This window comes from Puma concolor, chromosome B2 (genome assembly GCF_028749965.1).
Source record: "Puma concolor isolate L17-30 chromosome B2, mPumCon1.1.hap2, whole genome shotgun sequence".
Lineage (NCBI taxonomy): Eukaryota > Metazoa > Chordata > Mammalia > Carnivora > Felidae > Puma > Puma concolor.
Window position 1 is genome coordinate 73,243,166 of NC_141671.1, and position 21,458 is coordinate 73,264,623.

The following is a 21,458-nucleotide window of genomic DNA, read 5'->3' on the forward strand; positions in this document are numbered from 1 at the left end:
TCACCCTTGAATCTTCCATGACTTTGATGTTGGCATGAACCTCTGACTTTCACCCAGAAATGTGACACTACTTTTGGTCCACTGTTTTAAGAAGGTGGTTACATTTTTTGAGCTTTGACTTGGGTCTTCATATCATACTAGCCCTATCTATGAGACAGGGAAATAATGTGGATATTTAGCTAGAAGCTAAGTATGTCTAATCTAAAAATACATTCAGGAACTGGAGAGCGTAAGTTTAGGGACCCACTGGGTCTATTGTGACAAGGACTCTGGCCCAAACTGCACTTATCACCTGGCCTCCATAAGCCTCCATTTTGATTGGTGACCACAGCAGAAATTTGGACACCTAATAATCAGCATCAGCTCAATGTACCAGTAATGCTCCCAAAGTCTGACTATTTCCCTTCCCTTTTGGTGAAAGCTAGGATGAGGATTTATAGTACATCCTTGTGATATCATCACAGAAAATTTCTTCAAAGGAACCCAACATTTGCTTCACTTAAGGACCTTTGGGTCTAGGAAGTGACTCAGGAGGGGCTGTGCTATTGTGTTGACTCAAACTGTGTTCAGTAACTTTAGAGTCAGGTATACAGATCAAGTAGGACTTTAGTAGTTGCCTATTTCAGTCCTAAAGGCATCATAATAAATTAGCCACCATCATAGATACTCATGCTACTAAGCCATTCTAATAACCACTCTGACTTTTCTGCCCAGTACTGTAACCAAGTCCACTTCATCTCTGGCATTTAAGTACTGCCATTTGGCCTCTAGCAATGAATAATGCCTTCATTCCTACTGAAGTCAGGGAGCCCATTTCAGAGACAGCATCCCCCTTCCTTGTTATTCTGAAGGAGATCAGAATATGTCACTTGAAAATATACAACCGTGACATAAAGATTCTTTTGAGCTGAAGGCAATTGAGAAAAAGCAAGCACCAGAACAGCTCTTTGTCCTCCCTCTACCTGCCTAACAGCAGGGCATAAATGTGTGAAACCGTATCAAGAGATGGAGAACAACCCTTATCACTGCAAACAGTGATGGCACTGAGATGAGTCTGCATAAACAATGTTTTTGGAATAACCTTTATCTACCATTAGTTTCCCCCATATGTTCCCTACTCACTTTCCCACAATTTATCAGACTCCCTTTCCTTGTCTAGTCACTTTTCCACAATTTACTGCCTTTTGTTAAAATGGTATACAAGTCTATAAGGCTAACTAACCACTTCTTTGAGTTTTTCACTTCTTTTCCATGAAGCTCCATGCACATAAAATTAAAAACACTAGTATCGGGGCACCTGGATGGCTCCATCGGTTAAGCTTCTGACTTCAGCTCAGGTCAAGATCTCGTTGTTCATGAGGTTCGAGCCCTGCATTGCACTCTGTGCTGACAGCTCAGAGCCTGGAGCCTGCTTCGGATTCTGTGTCTCCCCCTCTCTCTCTGTCCTTCCCCCACTCATGCTCTGTCTCTATCTCTCTCAAGAATAAATAAACATTAAAAAAATACTAGTATCAATAGAAGTTACAAACGTTTCCCGTTATTAATTTGTCTTTTGTCAATAATTCACAAGTCTCAGTCACTAACCTAAGAAGGTGGGGGAAAAGTTTTCCTCTCTATAGTCCTCAGCTTATGGAAAACAGCCACTACAGGATTTTTTCAAAGACCTATTACCAATGTACATTTACCTACGTATTTCTCATACATAGTGGGGGGGGGGTGGTCAAGTGGGTTGCACATGATAAATCACCTGCAACATTCCTTATGCCTTAAGCCTTTGGATTCATTCCTTCACATTATTCCAGTGAATTTCTAACATATATCTCATTTTAGTGTAGGCCACCAGTGATTTCAGGCTTTAGTTAAAAGCTGCTTCTCACTGTTGAGCTATATCCTTAAATTAACAATGTCTGGTAAATGCACCTGTATGAATAATTTCAGTCCAATCTAAAAGTATGTTTCTTTCTACTTTACTTGGCACTCTTTCTATTCCTACACATTTCTGCAGGTGGGAATTAGCCAAATCCTATCATTCTAAACTATCTCCTCCCAGGGTAGATTGTGAACTTTCCCCCTGAGGCATCCTGTGTTAAAAATATCTTTACAGATCTGATGGCACTGAGAGAATAAGAGGCAGCCCTAAGGAAGATCAGCATCCTCTTGGAAGGTAACTACCTTGGTTCAAGTCATTACAGGATCTCAAGCAATGAAAAACTAAGGTCATCTGACAATGGAGGAGGGACTGCTTTTCTTGGCCAGGGATATTTAATAGGATTGAGAGATTCAGGTTTGCAGTTTCATCCAAATCTATCTATGTGTCCCCATTTCAATTCTTTGGGTCCCTCCCCCTCCTGGCCCTGTTTTCAATTAATGCCACAATTTTCACTTAGAAAACTATTGTGGCTGTGAACTGAAGTTGTAATTTTGCAGCCCACTTTGGATCAACCTTTGGATCTTATTTTAAGATGTTTCAGATCTGTACCTATAAGATATAACAGGTCCTTGTAGGGCAGCCAAGAATTTAAGACACAAGCTAATTTTTTTTTCCTATAAACTCTGCAGGGCAATCAGAGGCAACTATCTCACTTAAATCTTTATTTATATTTCTCATTTCCATCACAATACTACAATGTAGCTACCACTTATTCGGCCAATATCTTGTCTTGCAATAACTATTTCATTGTAGGTGGCCACAGGTGAAAATTCAGCTATTCGCTACATGGAAAACTGTATTGCATTTTCCAGTGGTCATTAAGTTATCACTGCCTGTAAACTCAAACAGGTCAGATAACCAATCTCATATTATTATCTTTGGCAGTCTATTTCCTGATCAAATTTTGGTGCTGAATACTAAATTAGGCAAGGTTCACTGCATGAAATAGGTACCACTAGGTATTTCAAGCAGAGTGCTTTAATTCAAAGGATTAGATGCTTATAAGATTATTGGTAACTTGGAGGAATGAGTCAGGAGGCCACCCCTAGTCTTTAACTTCAAATTTGTAAGACCACATCTGCCATGATCATTATCACTATTACCACTGCCTGCATTTACAAAAATGGTGTCAAGATAGTGGAACATGTAATTCAGCTGTTGCCAACACTTGTATCTGTAAGGAGCCCATTTATATAATTATGTTCTCCAGAAGGATGACATCCACCTCCCTTCTACCTTCCAAAAATTTCACGAGTGCTGCATGTTGATAAAACCTAAATTTGTGAGGGAATCTGAGAAGTGTAATTTTTAGTTCTTTAGACCGGGGGAGGGAAAGAGGGAGATGTATTGAGGGGATAGAAATGGATTCATAGAACCAATAAATATCTAGCACACTAATCTAAAGATGGTTGCTGGATTTCTCAGGTAGTATTTAGGGTAGATTCTAAGATATAAACTCAAAATCTCAAATACAATTAGAAATTAGAAATGTGTTCCCATACTCCTTTTCTTTCTGAAAAAAAGACCAGACCCCACTTTCATAAGGGCTGACAGTAATAATTCAAACATAACGAAAACACTTAAATGTTGGTGAATAAAAATAGCTTTGAAGCACAGCTATTTGTTCTTTTGTGACCATATGACATCTTTATTACATTTTCACTGTGAGGACTGACCTCAAAAAATATTTAAAATCTAACCGTATATGTACAACTGATATACCCTAACTATATAATATGCTTATAAAAATGTAAATGTTGTATTTGATTCCCAGATTTATTAAAAAATTAGAACACAAGCCACTTTCAAAGGTGAGGTATGAGTGTCACTAACATAATGCTACCTCCTGTGCAAGACTCATAACCTATCACCCTCTCATTACCAAATAGCTAACTAATCATTATTCTTGAAAGACTGGTTCTTAGGATAGCTTCCTCACAGGGAGGAGAAACTCAGTTTAAATATGATGCATCAGGGATGACAAAGAAGGAATTTCAATTGGATGCTTTTTCCCAAAGGCAAATTCAAAGAAAAATTTTAAAACTGAGGAAAGGAGTAACCTAACTGGCTTCTCTAAAATTGCAGAAAAGGGATCCAGGGGTTCCTGGAGACTGATAGAGTATACAGAATATGCATGAGGACTGACAAATTCTCTTTACAACTCATAGTCTTGTATTTAAATTGGGAAATATCCAATAATATCCAGACCCTATCTTTTTAGAAATGGCTAGATTATTTAAACCTTCCAAGATTTTTTAGTTTTAGAATGGCTTTTAATTTGGACATATTCTCTGTGTATGTCCTGTGTAGATGTTTGATTACAATGTGACCTTCTGATAGCTGCATGAGATTATTATAATTAGGTAGATAGTTATCAAGTGATGTGTTTCAGCATGTATTTATTCTCAAAGGAGATACTACTTTAAGGACACAATCCTTTGGAGAACCTCACCTGTGAGAAGGAGAAAAAGAGAAAAAGCTTCTGTTGGATTTCTATTTAAGACCAGATGGATCTTGAAGGAATAAAAGCATGAAGGAAATTTGTTCACGTGTGGACATGTAAACATGCTTTCATGTGGTAAAATGAAAAAGACAAAGAGAAAAGACCTAAGTTCTAGGCCTTTTTTTTTTTTTTAACAGGTAGAAAAAAGCTTATTTTCTCAAAGGAAAACCTAGAGTTATAAGTGCAAAAGAATACCAAGTTGTATCTCATATCATCCTTTACAAACCTAAAACTCCTATTAACGAATCGCCATCTAAAGACAGCTGTTGACCACCTTCTTCATAACTCACATACTCTTTTAGTGATATATTCTAGAATCTTAGAATCTTAGTCTTCATCTGGTAATAGTTCTATATGTCAATTATAATTTTTAACATATCCCTTTGAATCCCCTTCAGGAACATAGTTGTGTTATAGCCTCCTATTTTTAAACTTAACAGGTGTGCCTTCCCTCTATAATTTAGGAGGGAAATTAGGAAATTCCAGAGAGAATTAGGAAAACTAACTTCTAATACTTACATGATCTGTAGTGTTTTAAAACAATGAATTTGCTTACACTTCTCTGCCTTTTCATAACTATTTTTCTGGTTCAGATAGCATCAGCCTAAAATACCAAAGCTTAAGCATGGGTTCTAAAATACACTATTAAGAACTTGCTTTCCAAGGTGATTTGCCAAAACTGCTTGCATGCTGAGGGGCAGGTGAACCATCTATTAGGCGGGTGTTATGTTCCTGGGGGAGTAGCTCAGCACCTCAGCTCTGCAGCCTTAGCCACCATCCAGCAGGATCCCAGTCTGTCACGCAGGTCTGTAGTAAGCACTTGCCCTCCTACACAGTCTGTAGCCATCTTTTTCTCGATAAGGACAGTGCCAGGAATTCAGCTGGCCGAACTTCAGGCTACAACAAGGCAAGAGCTGAGAGAGCGGGACAGTTCGGCATGCTGTCACATTCTCATCAAGGTGAGATTCAAAAGTCGGGTCCCAACTGTCAATATGTAATGCCTGGATTGTTGTATTATCAGATGGACCGGGCAGCAAAAATCACTTCCACCTCTATGTTCTCTTTCATTTCACATATGAATTGCATACATGGAATAAATCTGTGAGTTAAAATGTTCCTAATAAACTACAAACACTACATTCCATGTTCTAAGATGTGAATGTAAAAATCCATTATGAAAATATTTTTGAATACCTAGGAAGCGTGTGGGGAGAAACAGAGAATGACTAAATTAATGGTGCTACAACTGAAACTAGTCATCAGTCAGTGTCCATCAGAAAAACAGAGTCAAGAGTATCACAGAAAAGAGAAAAAAGAAGAGATGCAGTCACTGATTATACTAGGAAAATGCACTGTCACATGCCTAAGGTATTGCTAGCCACTGCAAACATTAAAAACTTCTGTTTTTTGCGTAAGAAAACATTTCTTTCGTTAGTGACAAAGTTTTACTCAGAAGAGGATGCAATCCTCCTCCTCTGATTTTAGGTATGAGGCATGCAACTCAGTGTGATGACTGAGAAATTAGGAAAGCTACCAGAACGGCTGCACATCACATCTTAAAGTCATCCTAGATAAGGAATCTTATAAAGTGTAGAAAGAGCTGAATGATCTAATGTAAGAACACAAGAGCTCCTCCACTTTATTTTTGGAACCAAAAAACCCCACAGCATGAAAAAGTGTTAAGCTAACATTTGAAGCAACAAATGGAAGGATCATTTAGAAGAAAATGGTATGGTTTATGTCTGGATCCAAAAGCTCTTCCAAAGGCAACTAATTTTTACAGTAAAAAATGCCACCATAAAAAAAGAAGCTTTTCACCAGAAGTTTTAGGCACCCAAGTTCCAATTTCACTTCTTTTCTACATTAGTAATTGGCAGTGGAAGAGAATTCAGAATACTAACAACTGAATCAAATAAATATTTAGCAGATAATTTACGTAATAAACTGATTAACAGAAAAAAATCATTTTTTCCCACAGCAGTAGTATATTTATTGTGCTGAAATCAGGTAGCGGGGAATGAATAGGTCTGGGGAAGCAGTACAGAATGTTCACAAAGATTTACAAGTCTCCAGTCATTCCACACCAAGCAGCAAAGACAAAGGTGTTGAATCCTCTCAGGCCAAACTGTTATAAGTTTTGCAAATATTCTGTATTTCTCATGACTGCATGCCTTTGGGGGAAAAAGTGGGTAACTTTAATGCACAATAAATATGTTATAGTTTACAAAATATTCTGAAATAGTTTGTCTGCACAAACAGCATACATCCTGCACCATGCAGTTTTGACATGTTGAGATAGTTAAAATATTCATGCTTTTTTTTTTCTTTTGTCACATTTTCTCTTTCAATAATGATCCCTGGTCAACATCCCCTACCAATTCAACCTATGCAATAAGACAATGTACAAGTCTCTTTCCTAGTCTATTTCCAGTTGCTCATTTATATTACATAAAACACTTTATTTGTCAACAGCAAATTTAATTTTCTGGTTCTGACTACTCTTACTTTTATTCATTTTGTGTCAACAATTAACACCTTATAACAATCACACACTAAATTTAATGATCTTTAGCACCAAGGAGTCAAGAATATTGCCCCAAGATGGGTATATACTTCATATCTAGTTAATAAATAAGATCTTGCAACTTTGTCACAAGGAAAATATCACTCCAAAATTAAACACATTGAAAGAGAAGGATCGTTTCACGAAAAATTGGGTGTATGCTATTTGTAAAAAACGCAAAAAAAATACTAGCGGATTCGAAAGTTATTAAAATTTACATTAGAGGACTCCTTGATTTTTTAATTAAAATTTATTTAATTTTAAATGTTCTTTCCAACATAAGAGGTAGGTATATTTCCACATATGAAAAATCGGTAACAGCCACAAATCAAAACAAGGAAAGCCTGATAAAAATCAACATACTCTCTTCTAACAGCACATAAGTGTAACTCTTTTGTGATGTTACTAATAAAGACATGAGTTGTTTCATGTTCCAATCAGACAATAATCTTAATTTTCATAATGTATTTCTGATAGTAACAAGAGTATTAAAAGGCTGCCTTTTCATCACAAAAATTGTTTCCCACAGTGATTTGTGCCGCAAGTCATGGTGACCTTTGGGTCGCTAGACAGGCTTTTACTGTAATTCTTTCTTATTTTCACCAACACCATCATCATCAAGCCTCTAAGAGTCTACAGAGATCATCAGGTTTTTTTAATTTAATTACAACCAAAAGGGTATATTCAGACTAGAGGTGGAGAGATTCGACCATTCCAGTCAGCAAATGAATCCAAATGTGCAAATTTTAAAGTATCTACAGTTCCAGCTTTGGACCAGAAAATGTTAGATAACTGATTTTCATCAGTAGGCGATAATAATTTAGCCAAAAAATTCATACTGTGTTTCTGTGATCATCAGACTGAAGAATGACTGTATATAAGATACATGAACAATCTCATGCATTAGACAACAGATGTGAACAGAGGGAGAGCCTCCCAAGTCACATAATGATTGCTTTGGTCTGGACAACATCAAGGCTAATAAAAAAAATGTTTAAAATAAAACTTCATAAATAAAACATCCGGATATTGTATTTAACACTTTACTCTATCTAAAGGTTACTAATACATAGAGCACATTTGTCTTTTTCTCCCCACCCCAAACCCTCATTTGCTTCTTTTTCCCTGAAATTTTATATGAAATGGGAGCTTCCTCACTGTCAACAACAGTTAAGGCCCAGTTCAATTTACTCTCCTTTTGCTTTTCCATTTTTCTGCTTTTTTCCATTTTCTATTACTAGTTGTTTCTCTGATTTGCTCACACCATTTGCTGAAATACCATTCACAGCTGTTTTTCCAGCTTTTGCTTTCTTAGGCTCTTTGTATGTCCGAACATAGAAGTTAAGAAAGAGAAATATGAAGCTGATTGCGTAGGCAATGAGAGCCCAGTGCATCCATTTGGGGAAGGGGCAATCAGTGTACAGAGAGAGCGCTGTGTGCCCGATGGTCACGTGGAACTGAACCTGAAAAACAAAACAAAACCACGATGCAGGATACATTTACTGCAAATAGTAAATAACTTTTTTTTTTTAATTTTTTTTTTTAACGTTTATTTCTTTTTGAGACAGAGAGAGACAGAGCATGAACAGGGGAGGGGCAGAGAGAGAGGGAGACACAGAATCTGAAACGGGCTCCAGGCTCTGAGCTGTCAGCACAGAGCCCGACGCGGGGCTCGAACTCACGAACTGCGAGATCATGACCTGAGCCGAAGTCGGACGCTTAACCGACCAAGCCACCCAGCGCCCCAATAGTAAATAACTTTTAACAACACCAGAATCCTCTGCCTGGCTAAGATAGGGTCTAATCTTGCCACACTGTTCAAAGTTTAATAGCTCTCGGGCTCCCACACCCAACTCCAGCTCCCTCTCCTTCCCTCAGGAAGGGCTTCCTGCCTTTTTGTTTTTTTTTCTTTTTCTTTTCCTGACTTTTTTTGTTGTTTTTCCTGCTGGTACAAAGTACCTCCATCCAGCTGGCCCTCTCTATCCCATTCATCAGGGTTTTTGTTTTGTGTGCACTTTTTTCTTTAAAACAATTAAACCTATCTGGAATTCTTAACTTCTTGGTTTTCCATCTTTCCACTAGTATATAACTCCAGAGGGTAAGGCTATGTGCTGCTCCCTGAGGATTCCTGAGTCCTTGGCACAGGGTCTGGATTCAATGAGTATTTGTTGGATAATGCTGAATAATGTTATCAATGAGAGGGAATATCAATGGCCTAACAGAATAAAGTAAATGGTACCGTATGCCCTTTTTGATATTTGTTTTCCTCTCACATTTTAACTAATTTCTTTCCACAAAACTGTAAGCTCGTACAAATCCTTTTAAAATTGAAACTACCAAAAGGGTTTTTTATTTCTTACAAAATAGCACACAGGTAAAACTGCATTTGAATTAACACTATCCTTTACAAACCAAGATTTTTAGTAAAATTTAGTAGATATTTGAGAATAAGTGCAAAAAGAGAGAATCACTTTCAACTTTAAAAGTTTTTAAATTTTTTTTAATGTTTATTTTTGATAGACAGTGAGAGAGAGAGAGAGACAGAGTGTGAGTGGAGGAGGGGCAGATAGAGAGGGAAACACAGAATCCAAAGCAGGCTCCATGCTCTGAGCTATTAGCACAGAGCCCGATGTGAGGCTCGAACATCACAAACCACGAGATCATGACCTGAGCTGAAGTCAGACACTCAACCGACTGAGCCACCCAGGCACCCCCAACTTTGAAAGTTTTTAAAAGAAGAAAAGCCAGGGGCGCCTGGGTGGCTCAGTTGGTTAAGCGTCCAACTTCGGCTCAGATCGTGGTCTTGCAGCTCGTGAGTTTGAGCCCCGTGTTGGACTCTGTGCTGACAAACTGCTCAGAGCCTGGAGGCTGCTTTGGATTCTGTGTCACCCTCTCCCTCTGTCCCCCTCCCCTGCTCATGTTCTGTCTCTGTCTCTCAAAAATAAATGTTAAAAAAAAAAGAAATTTTTAAAATAAAATAAATGAATAAAAATAAAAGAAAAGCCAAAAATTAAGAAGCTTTTTAATTCAGATAAGGCAAATCAGTTTAAATTCCAATATATCAATAAATGAATGACTCTCAGTAGAAGAATTATGAATTCCATAGTGTTAACAAGGGTTAGCTTTTTATAAGATTAACTGATATGATTGACTGTTATGAGAACTTCTGGCTTGAAAATACTGTGCTCTTCACAAAAGTAACATCCTATTTGGAATGGGCAATTGTGGTTTCTCTTTTAAGCACAGCACTATCTAAGTTAATTATTATATAAATATTACTAAAATAATTTATTCCATGTAAGCCCTAAATTTATATCAGACTAAAGAACTTTAAATTCTCTAGGACAAAATCTAGATTTTCAGAAGTTTTGATTTCACACTGGTTCTTAGAACCTATGTCACAAAAGAGTATGTATGTATATAGGTGTGATCAAGTGTGGCATCACTCAAGGAGACTGTGGTGAAGACTCCAACAAAATAGATACAAAGTTCAGACGACTTCTGTCATCTCTTCATTTTCTTGTGACCATTTACTGATGACTGAGAAAAATGAATTACACAAACTATATAAACAGCTTAAACATAAACTGGAGGAAGCCTCCTGCAGCATTTTAGTTACAAATGAATCTTTCACACCCAGCATTCCCCAAAAGTTGTGTTTCCTGTTCGGCCAGCCAACTGTTTAGCAACTTAAAGCAGAGATGAATAATATTTCCAAATGTGATTCCACTGATAAATTGTGTACATGCTATGATTACAGCAAATTATAATAAATTCCAAGGCTTGAAGAATAGCTATCAGGTTGGTGTTGGATTTCCAGTTTGATTACTGGGCTAGTGCCTCTCTCTGAATGTTTCACTGATATATTCAGATGCTGCAAGAAGTCCCACTAGGCATATGTGCTGAAAATTGTTGCCTCTAAAGGCTAGCATTTGAAAAAACCTAGCTTTGCTCTCTAAGGACTATGTGTTAGGGAATTAAGAGGAGTTCTCTTGTCCTTATTCCTTTCCTTTACCCCACCCCTTCCTTGGTTCTGTACCTTCTCCTCAACTTTCATTCTCTAAACGTATGGGCTCTGTTAACAAGGACTGAAAAATGGAACAGAAAACAAAATTCAAGCAAGGGCAGGATGAAGAGAGGTAATAGTAACATTTTAAATTAGAAAAAAATCACCTGAGAAAGAAGTTACACTATTTTTCTGGTCCTATATGAGTTTATGTACTTTATGGTGTACTTCGAACATTTCTCTTAGAGAGACCAGAGTTGTGTTTAGCCTTTTAAGAGTATCTTAAAAGTTAGTGGCAGTGACAACTAGGTCTATGAACAAGAAGCTCAGAGCTAAGCAGCCTCAACTCCCACATCTAGAGCACAGAGAAAGTCGACTTTGTAACAGAAAGTTGTCGAGGATAACTTAGCCCTTTAAAATTAGTAAATTCAGGGGTGCCTGGGTGGCTCAGTCATTTAAGGTTCAACTTCAGCTCAGGTCATGATCTCGCAGTTCATGAGTTCAAGCCCCGTGTTGGACTCTGTGCTGACAGCTCAGAGCTTGAAGCCTGCTTCGGATTCTGTGTCTAACCTCTCTCTGCCCCTCCCCCATTCGCACTCTGTCTCTCTCTAAAATAAATAAACATTAAAAAAAACTGCATTTAAAATTAGTAAATTCAAACATTTTCAGTGTTTCACCACAAGAAACTTTAGAAGCATTTCACTCACCAGCTGCAACATGGTCAAGTATCTTTTCCACCAAAGATATTTCTGAATCCATGGGCCAAATGCAGTTAACCCATAGTATGAGTACATAATCACATGGATGAAGGAATTCAGCTGTGCTCCAAAAAATGCTTCAGAAAAACAGAATCACAAGATACAGAAAACTTTAGTAGGCAATAAACCATCTGAACATAAAACAAATGAATCCACATTATTTTTTAACATTTAATCTTGGGTACAGATTAGGAATAAAAAACGGAAAACATTTCTCTTCAAATCATGCTAGGTATTTTTAAAGTTTAGACTCAGGCTTTTAGCATATTAAAAAAATGAGTGTTCTTCAAATGCAAAGGATTTTCAAAGTGGCAAGGTTCCAAATGGAGCACCCCAGTGGCTTCAGTATGCCCTAACATAGAACTACTACCTATATTATTTTTCATGCTTGGGGAAAAAAGTCATGGTACATGTAATTGTATAAGTAGATTTTTAAAGCCTCATTATTGCCTTTAGACGTGCCCATAAATATATCTACGAAAAAATCGTACTTCTTACTTTCCTAACAGTTTTAAATGAAAATAGAAGGTGAACTGTACTACTGTAATAACCTGTACCCTGGGTCTCCAACACAGCAATAGTCTGTTTCCAGCTCAGTGATGTAAATCATCTTCAATCTACATCTGAAAAGCTGAAGACAGATCTTGGACAAACTGTGAATCCAGATCCTCTTTAACAAGGCTATATATGATTTCCTTTGAGTAAGATCCAACAGGTTCATTTAAGGCCTGTTTTAGAGCAGGAATGGGCTCTGGGCTTGGACTGGAGACGGAACCTTCAAACTCAGGAGTTACAGCTTAGTACCCTTTGAATCAGAACAACTACAATTGCTTATCAAAATATCATTTGCCACATTTAAGATTAGTTTATGCTTATCTCTGAGACAAATCTTTAGGAATTTAAGTAGCGACAGATAAAAAGCTAAAGCTTCACTTTGTTCAAATTTCTTTAAAATGAAATTAACACAGAAATAATTAACCATGAAAGTAAGTTAAAGACCAAGTCAAATTTCCAGCTTATAATTACTTTTCCACACAACACATTTATATAACTTAATATATGCAGATATGTTCCTGAAAATGCTCACCTTGTCCCCCGGCGACCCACTTAATTCCAATCCACCACAGTGTAAACATTGTACAGTGATGATATACATGAAGGAAAGAGACTTGGTTGTTTTTCTTCCTCAGGATAAAAAATACGGTGTCCAAATACTCAACCCCTTTAGATACAAAGTACCACCACAGAGCAGCAGCTATCTGTACAAAAAAAAAGGGGGGGGGGGGGAAGAGCATGTTATAAACACCAGAGTGACACTGTATTATATGGCTTTCTATTCATTCTTAGTCCTAAACAATCTTCATTGCACAAAATGTATGAGGCATAGAATCATTTTTGCCTAAGTAGGTGTGAAACCTAGGCATCTCTCCGTAAGGGGGGGGAGAGGTGGGCGGGGGGAGATGAGAAAGAAAGGGTCCAAGGCTATATCTACACAGTGGCAACAGTTCAGGGAAAATTTCTAGTCTGCTACATAGGGAGATGACCTGAAGTACCAAACTGCTGAACGTAAACACCTTCACACTACTGTCTTTCAATATGGTAGAGAAACAGAGATAGTTACTTTGTAAAGGTTATTTCAGATGTTCATGCTTAGCCTATATTAAACTTCAGATATTCTCGCAAGTATGTTTGGGTAGCTCCTGTCTCTGTTATTGTCTGTCTGGCACTTTAACATGTGCAACAAAGTAAATACCTAATCATAGCATTTAGTATTAGGCAGTAAAATCTTTAAAGTAGTGAGTTGAAACAAACAAATGAACAAAAGTAACAAATATTTCCTAGGTCATAAATATAATCCTACTTACATGAATAAGTCTTTTCTTTTCCTGGGCTCTAATTAAGACACCAGATGGTGCAGAAAGATTATGTTACATGCTGAGATTAAGGATCCAAGGATCCAGTGAGAGGTGACCTCTGTAAATGTTTTAAAATATTTTGCAAGAACCCTACTATAATAGTAACCTAGACTCAACTTTTTTTATATTAAGTATTTTCTCTGATATGTATCCTATGTACCAACAACAAAGAAGACAGTACATAACTGAACTGTTTATAAATCTTTTGTGTGTCAAAGGTGACTGGATAGTAAAATATGGGAACATTATATTATCAATGCTTTATTTTTCTGCAAATATAATAAAAACTGAGTTTATGCCTATACAGATTGTGCTATGCTTAATTTACTAAACATTACATAGTTTATAAAACATTTGTTTTCCCTCAGGCTCTTAACAAATGAATTAGACTCTCTTTATAAGTTTCTATTCTTCACTGGAACCAACAAAACTCCAAAATGTCATCTTTACACTAAACATGGAATTTTCTAAGTACTGCATTCTGGTAATCCAGAACAAATGCACTCTCCCACAGCCAAATGGGACATGATGGCCATGAAAATATTTTCAGTTATATGCTTTTAAAGAAACGCACAGCTTTACTGACACACCACAATCCTATCCACTTTTGCCACTCTACAAAAGTACATTTTCAGAGTGGAGATTATAAAATTAAACCCACTTCTACTGACGAATGGTATTTTTAATGTACTTACCCTAACTTCATGAACATTATCAGAATAATCCACACTCTGGCAAATATAGCTATATCCTGCATTATATGATCCCATGAATAACTGGAAAAAAAGGGGAATAATATTTAAAGTAAAGTTTTAGTAGATACAGAATTTTAAAAACTCTAAATACAATATGCAACCTTTCAAATTATTTTAAAAAGCAATATTGTCTAAAAAATTCAAATGCATTAAACATTTAATGTATTAGAATTTCTAAAATTTGCTGTGTGTCAAGTTACTCTCAAATTGAAATCTAAATTAAAAATCACCAGTAACTCATTGACTGAGGCTTCAAATCTATCTACTTTATAATATTAAGAGAATTTTTGATTAACTATGACTCAGATCTAAGCGTGACACTGATTTCTTGCTCCAGAGTGGTTTTTATCTAACAAATGAGGTCAAAGTATCTAACTAAGTTAAATAAAAATTGTTATGAAGTTGAGATTCTATAGGCTAAGTTGTCAAAGATTTCTTTAAAAGAGAGTACTGTTTATTTTCCTAGCCTCACCACTCCCATTCTCTGGGTTCATACAGACTTTTAATAAGGAGTCTCTTTGGAAACAAAATCCTTCCACTCTTACAACTTAAAAAATGCCTGTGCCAATCTAGCCTTTAGGATTTCTTTCCAGGATGTCAGGGAGCATTTGCTGGTGACCAGAAAAGCACATGATGATTAACAGTGTGTAACAGTTAACTCATTTTAGTTGCAACGCAAAATATAATGACATAATGTAATAGGATTTCACTTGAAATCAGTATTTTACACCTGCATATTTTAATCTGTTACCAAATCTGAAACTGCTGAGTAAGAATTATAAATAAACAACAGCAACTATTTACTGACTATTTAATATGTGCCAACACTATCAAAAATTATTTCACTTATTTCTGACCTAGAAGGCAGGTATTATTCCCATTTTACAGATGGAGAAAACGAGTCTCAGAAAAGTTAAATAACTTTTAGTGTCAGAACAGTTAATAAGGGTTATCTTGGAATCTAGTGTGTCTGCTTCAAAATTCCATTTTAAAACAACTGTTCCATACTTTCTGTATATTTCATATTTTTCTTATCCAAACATGAAAAATGTCAATAATACAAAATTTACCTTTTAGAGTAGCTAACGGTTATCTTGGGGTACAATATTACATGATGGTTTTACACATTCTAATTTCTTAATTTCCAATAACCCTGGGGAATTACAAGGTGACTTTAGTAAACCTACCTCTCTGAAGATAAAAAGGTTAAGCAAAACCATCCCAAAATTATAGATAATGAGTACTAAGCGCATCTGGAAAGGTTCTCGGTCCTTCATCCATTTTGGACCCAGCCACACGAACAAAAGATAAAAAGTACTTATACAAAGTGTAGGCCATGGAGACTGCATCAGAGGCCAGTTCTCCACACGTTTATCTACAGAAAGAACAAAGTGATATTAAATTCATTAAACAATACATTCTTTTGAAATGAATTTCTCAGGAATTATAATATTGCAACTTAGCTTTTTTCCTAATTTGACCAAATGCAAGTCATTTTTCTCTGAGTCACAACAAAAATACATGGCATTAAAACCAAAGAAATGAGACCAATTCCTGTGAGTAGCTTTTGAAAATTATGTTTCACTCCTATGGCACACATTAAGTTTTATAGAGAACCTAGAGAACAAAGACAAGAAATCAACCTTGCTAAAAACACAGAACAAGCTGGGGGTGAAAAGTTAATGAAAGACTTCATAGACAGAAAAGAAATTTTTTAAACGTTTATTTATTATTTTTGAGAGACAGAGTGCGAGTGGAGGAAGAACAGAGAAAGAGGGAGACACAGACTCTGAAGCAGGCTCCAGGCTCTGAGCTGTCAGCACAAAGCAACGATGCGGGGCTCAAACTCACGAATCGTGGAATCATGACCTGAGCTAAAGTCAGACGCCTAACAGACTGAGCCACCCAGGCGTCCCAGAAAATAAATATTTTAAGGAGAAACTTGTCATTCATATCAAACATATGAGATTTATCAGAGCAGTTTGGAAGCTGCTCCCTCCCTACCTAAAGCAAAGCAGGAAAAAATAGCAAACTGAAGAGGTGGAGCAATGCAAGCAATTGCCTGGCATATTTTTGGACACTAAGACAAGAGTATAGTTATATTTGTGTGATTAAATTAGGGGGGACTACAGTTCTCTAATTTATTTAAATGGAAATCACCATATCCAAGACATTTCCATTATATTCAAGACATTGAATATAACCAACTTATGAGCTCTTCTCTAAAGCTATAAGCATTTACTTCACATATGTGCAAGTATTTCATTTAAAATGAGTCAATTGTCCTTAATATTCAGATATGCAACCTTGAATCAATTTTACAATAGAGCTCTGCCACAAGTAACATTTCTAAGAGAAGCATGATTATGAAATACAGGGCTAACAAAGATTAATATTCTAATAAATTATAAAAAGATAGTGAAATTTATATTTCTAAAGGCTAACCAGTATTTTACAGGTTGTGAATCTAATGTCTAGTTTATGCTTGGTAATGCAAAACATTTCCTTGTTCCATGCTGAAGAATAGGATGTACTTTTAAAATAGCAACAACAAAAAAATCCTGTCTTTCAATCCATTCCTAAAATCTAGCCTGAATAAATTTAACTTAATTACTCATTACAATATCCCACCATTAAAATGTCAGTTTTACGGAGACTATATATGCAGAAGAGTTCTGGATTAGATAATTAGGTTTCAAAATAACTTACTTAAAATTAGTCTGTTTCTATACACTATTGATAGAAAATAAGATAAAAGGAAGGAAATGGAAGTAGAACAATGTTTAATAACATAGTCTCCCAAGTCAGGAAGTGACATAATAACTATGGTTTCTACGAAATAAGAGTTGTTAGAAAGATGGGCTAGTGACTTGAAAGAAAAACACATATGAAAACAAGAAAAAACAAAAACTGATTTTATTTCAGAGTTTACAGGAGAGGCTTACTATCTACTAATGGAAATTATGGTTCTGCCACTCAAATCAAAACATATTCCAGCGTTAAAAATAAACTAAAACACAAGACAGGAGAAAACAGTCCTCTTATGAAGAGGGTGGCTTAAAAGATGAGTGGCTGACTTTTGTTGAAGGCATCGTGCCACAATGGTCTTATCACTGATTGTCTGCTTTTCTTTAATATTGTCATATTATCCTGCTATGACCATATCTTTCTATGCCAAAGTCTCCCCTTAAAACATGGCATATTTATCCACTTAGATATTTATTTCCTATAGGAAAAAAACTTAATACAAATCCCTAAATCCTAGTAGCTTGTGGTGTCCTATTCGTTTCTAGAAACTAGAGGGCAGACATTGTTTTTCCAAGTGTTTGAAACAAAGAGCAAAAGGTGTCTGTTATGAGATAATCCACATAGCAAAGAAAAGAAGATAAATTCATCTGAAAGGAGATTCTTATTTCTAACATCACAGATTATATCACACTGTTATCACACACCGAATTCCTGCTGATCTCAAAGTTAAGTTCTGAACAAGTAGAAAGCAATTAGAGAAAAAGGTCCAAAAATTTTCCCCAAATCAAGAATGAATAAAAATGTTCATTCTTTTTGATATATAGTGTGGGTAGCCTGTATCATTCTCTTATTCAACAGAGAAGTTTAGAGAGAGAACTAAGAAAGACACCGAGAGGAAGGGACACAAGTAAGAAGCTGGAGATCTGACAATATGAAACAACAGAGGCCAACATAAGAGTAAAAAGGTGGAGGGGAGTAGGTAAGAAAAAACAGAGATACTAGAAAAGGCATTTGAGACTCTATCAGTAAACAGATGGGCTGAGTTTTAATATCAGCTCTGCTACCATTTAAGGGCACCATCTGTCTTCATCCTGTTCATCTATAAAACCTATTGGAGAGAAAGGGAACTAGATTAGTATTTCCCCAACTTTAATGAGAAAAACAATCACGGGGAGGGAAAGCATAGCTTAAATGCAGGTTCTGACTCAGTAGGTCTTGGATATAGTCCACTTATTAGGAAGATTCTGCATTTTCTAGGAAGCTCCAATGGATGCTATGTCAATATTCCATGGCCCATCCTCTGAGTAGCAAGAAGCTACACAATCTCTTAGGGTTTTTTTATTTTAATTTCTGAAAGTTGTTACTTTTAAAAAATGATAATTAGGAAGAAGAATGAAACTTAAGGTGAGGAAAACTGGGTCCAAAAAATGGGCAATTTTCACTGGTCAGGGAACACATTTTGCATGCCAGAGTACCCGACATTTCTATTCCACTGCGGCACTCATCACACTGTCCTATACCTTCTTTTAAAATGCAAGGTCAGGGGCGCCTGGGTGGCGCAGTCGGTTAAGCGTCCGACTTCAGCCAGGTCACGATCTCGCGGTCCGTGAGTTCGAGCCCCGCGTCAGGCTCTGGGCTGATGGCTCGGAGCCTGGAGCCTGTTTCTGATTCTGTGTCTCCCTCTCTCTCTGCCCCTCCCCCATTCATGCTCTGTCTCTCTCTGTCCCAAAAATAAATAAAAACGTTGAAAAAAAAAAATAAAATAAAATGCAATGTCCCTGAAGGCAGGGGCTGTGTCTTTCATTCGTGTACTGCAATGCTCATGAGGGTGCCTAAACCACACTTATTTGATACATAAATTATGAGTGGTTGATTTGTTTTTCCATTTTAGTCCTTTATTCTTGATACCTTCAAATGAAATCCAACAGTACATATACTGATATTCCAGGTTTCTTCAGTGCTCAGCAACCCTTTCTACAGCTCCTCCCAGATCCTCCTCTATGGGACATATAACTTGAACCCAAGTCAGCACTTCAACCCAGTATTTAGGGGTAAATGTGTGCTCTCTCTCTCTGCCTCAGTGTCTTTACTTCATTGCTTTCTCCAGGGAAAAAAGACAATGCCTCCCATTTCTATATCCAACATCGCAAGTCATGTGTTCATTTAGCAACCACTTAACAAAACCATCTTCAGACTATAAAAGTCCATAGTTCACACCGTATCTTTCTCAAAATAGCCCACCAGTTCACCAGGGTCAGAAAGCCCTCAAGAATTCCACCTGCAATAAGCATTATGGAAGTTGTAGTAACTGTCAGCAATCTGAACACAGCATCACAACCCCCATCCTATGGTGATATTTGCATATCTCTCCATGTCTCTGCAGTTACTTGTGTCTTTCTAAATTTATTTGCATAAATATTTCCTTTAGTACTTCTGACAAGATGCGTATATCCAATACTTCTTTTACTTGTTCCCTTTTCCACTAAAAAGGATGAAGTGAGTCACAATAGTGTCATATAATAATATGAAAATTCACGATTACTAACAGGTCCCCCACACAAGTCTTGAGCAAGAAAAAAAAAAAAAAGAAAGAAACGAAAAGAAAAGAAAGAAAAAAGATGTAGAGTTAGAACAGTAAAAGAAGATCATGAATACTAAAGCTTTTATTTATTTTATATAATCTTAAAATAATGAATTATCCAGCCTGTCATTAACTCAAATGTTTCAATAACATTTTTACATGTTGCCTCTCTTCTAAGAAAGATGTGTACATCTGCTTAGATTCTTTGTTTTTTCCAGTTCTATTGAGACATAATTGACATACTTCACTATGTAAGTATAAGGCATACAGCATGATGGTCTGATTTACATATATTGTTAAATGATTACCACAATAGGTTCAGCTAACATCTATCTTTTCATAGATAAAACAGAAAGAAAACAATAAAGGGAAAAAATGGTTTCCTTGTGATGAAAACTCCTAGGATTTACTCTCATAACAACTTCCATGTGTATCATACAGCAGTGTTTGCTACAGTCATCATGTTGTACATTACACCCTTAGTGCTTATTTATTTTATAACTGGAAGTTTGTGCCTTTTGACCACCTTCTTCTAACACCCCCTTCCCCCTTCCCTTGGTAAGGACAAATCTGATCCCTTTTTCTGAGTTTTGTTTATTTGTTATAAACAGCATATTTTAAGGGTAAATTAAATCTTCTATTCATTTGAGTTACACTGAATCTAAGTGTAGATTACACACATTAGAGTAAATGATGACATGTTTCCAATATGCTGTCAATATCCTAATTCTACACAGTTGTGGACAGGAATTCACACCATGAATTTATTAGGAAAAAAACAAGGGAGAAAACAATTCAACTGAAATCCTATTCCTCCTGCCACCACTGAAGTCAAACTGTCATCAAGGAATACCCAAGATTCAAATGGGTTTTATATAACATTCTTAGAAATTCTCTATTTGTACAGTTTGGGGGGAGGGGATCAATATGGCACAAATATAAACTGACTCTAGTTGACTTGTCAAATTGTCTTATTTTTATATTTTATATCTAAGTTTATTAACATGTTTATGCCTCCATGTCTTAGTGATTTTGCTCTTATTTTGAGCTTATCAACAATTTTAAGCCATTTGTGTTACATGTAAACCTTTACCTAAAGGAGGGCTGTACAATTTTAGATTTAGATATGATCTCTTTATATTAAAAATGAAATTCAGAGAAGTCAAGAGCCTCATGTAGCCTAGCAGGTATTCGAATACCACTCAGTTTTCACGTCCATTAATTTTAAGAGAGATGATTTCCATCAATTTGATACCAATACCAAATTTTGGGTACAAATGGTATGTTAAGATAGAATTGTGACTATCAATCATGTTTCTTTAAGGGAAAGAAAATAAGAGAGACCTACAAAAGTTCCCTTAGTAGAAAGAAGGACAAGAGATAGTCACACTAAGTTTCATACTTTTTTAGGTGCTACATCTAACACACCTGGTCTAGGATCATGAATGCTTTGGAAGCCATAACAGAAAGAAAGGTGGGAAAAAACTAAGGATGTCCAGCCTGGAGAAAAGAAAGAGGACTCATCAAACACTAAAAGACCTAAAGAGAGCTCAGATTTATTCTCTAATTCCATAGAATTAGAACCAACGAAAAGAAGTTTTAGGAAGCTGAATTACACCTAAATTCAGAAAATTTCTAAGAACTTGGTCTTTCTTTTTGTAAGAAGAAAGAGCTGTCTTCTTTGGCAATGAGTTCCTT

General features: G+C 36.3%; 1 protein-coding gene across 1 annotated transcript in view; it reads right to left on the bottom strand.

The window, feature by feature from the left end:
- Window positions 1-6,395: 6,395 nt before the first annotated feature.
- Window positions 6,396-21,458, bottom strand: part of ELOVL4 (ELOVL fatty acid elongase 4) — a 33,732-nt gene continuing 18,669 nt past the window's right edge. The window contains exons 2-6 of the mRNA XM_025925866.2: window positions 15,619-15,806; window positions 14,372-14,452; window positions 12,848-13,019; window positions 11,710-11,837; window positions 6,396-8,459 (exon numbers count right to left, since the gene is read on the bottom strand). Coding sequence (XP_025781651.1) covers window positions 8,184-8,459; window positions 11,710-11,837; window positions 12,848-13,019; window positions 14,372-14,452; window positions 15,619-15,806 — 845 coding nt within the window. The 3' untranslated portion in view covers window positions 6,396-8,183. The remainder of the gene's footprint in view (window positions 8,460-11,709; window positions 11,838-12,847; window positions 13,020-14,371; window positions 14,453-15,618; window positions 15,807-21,458) is intronic.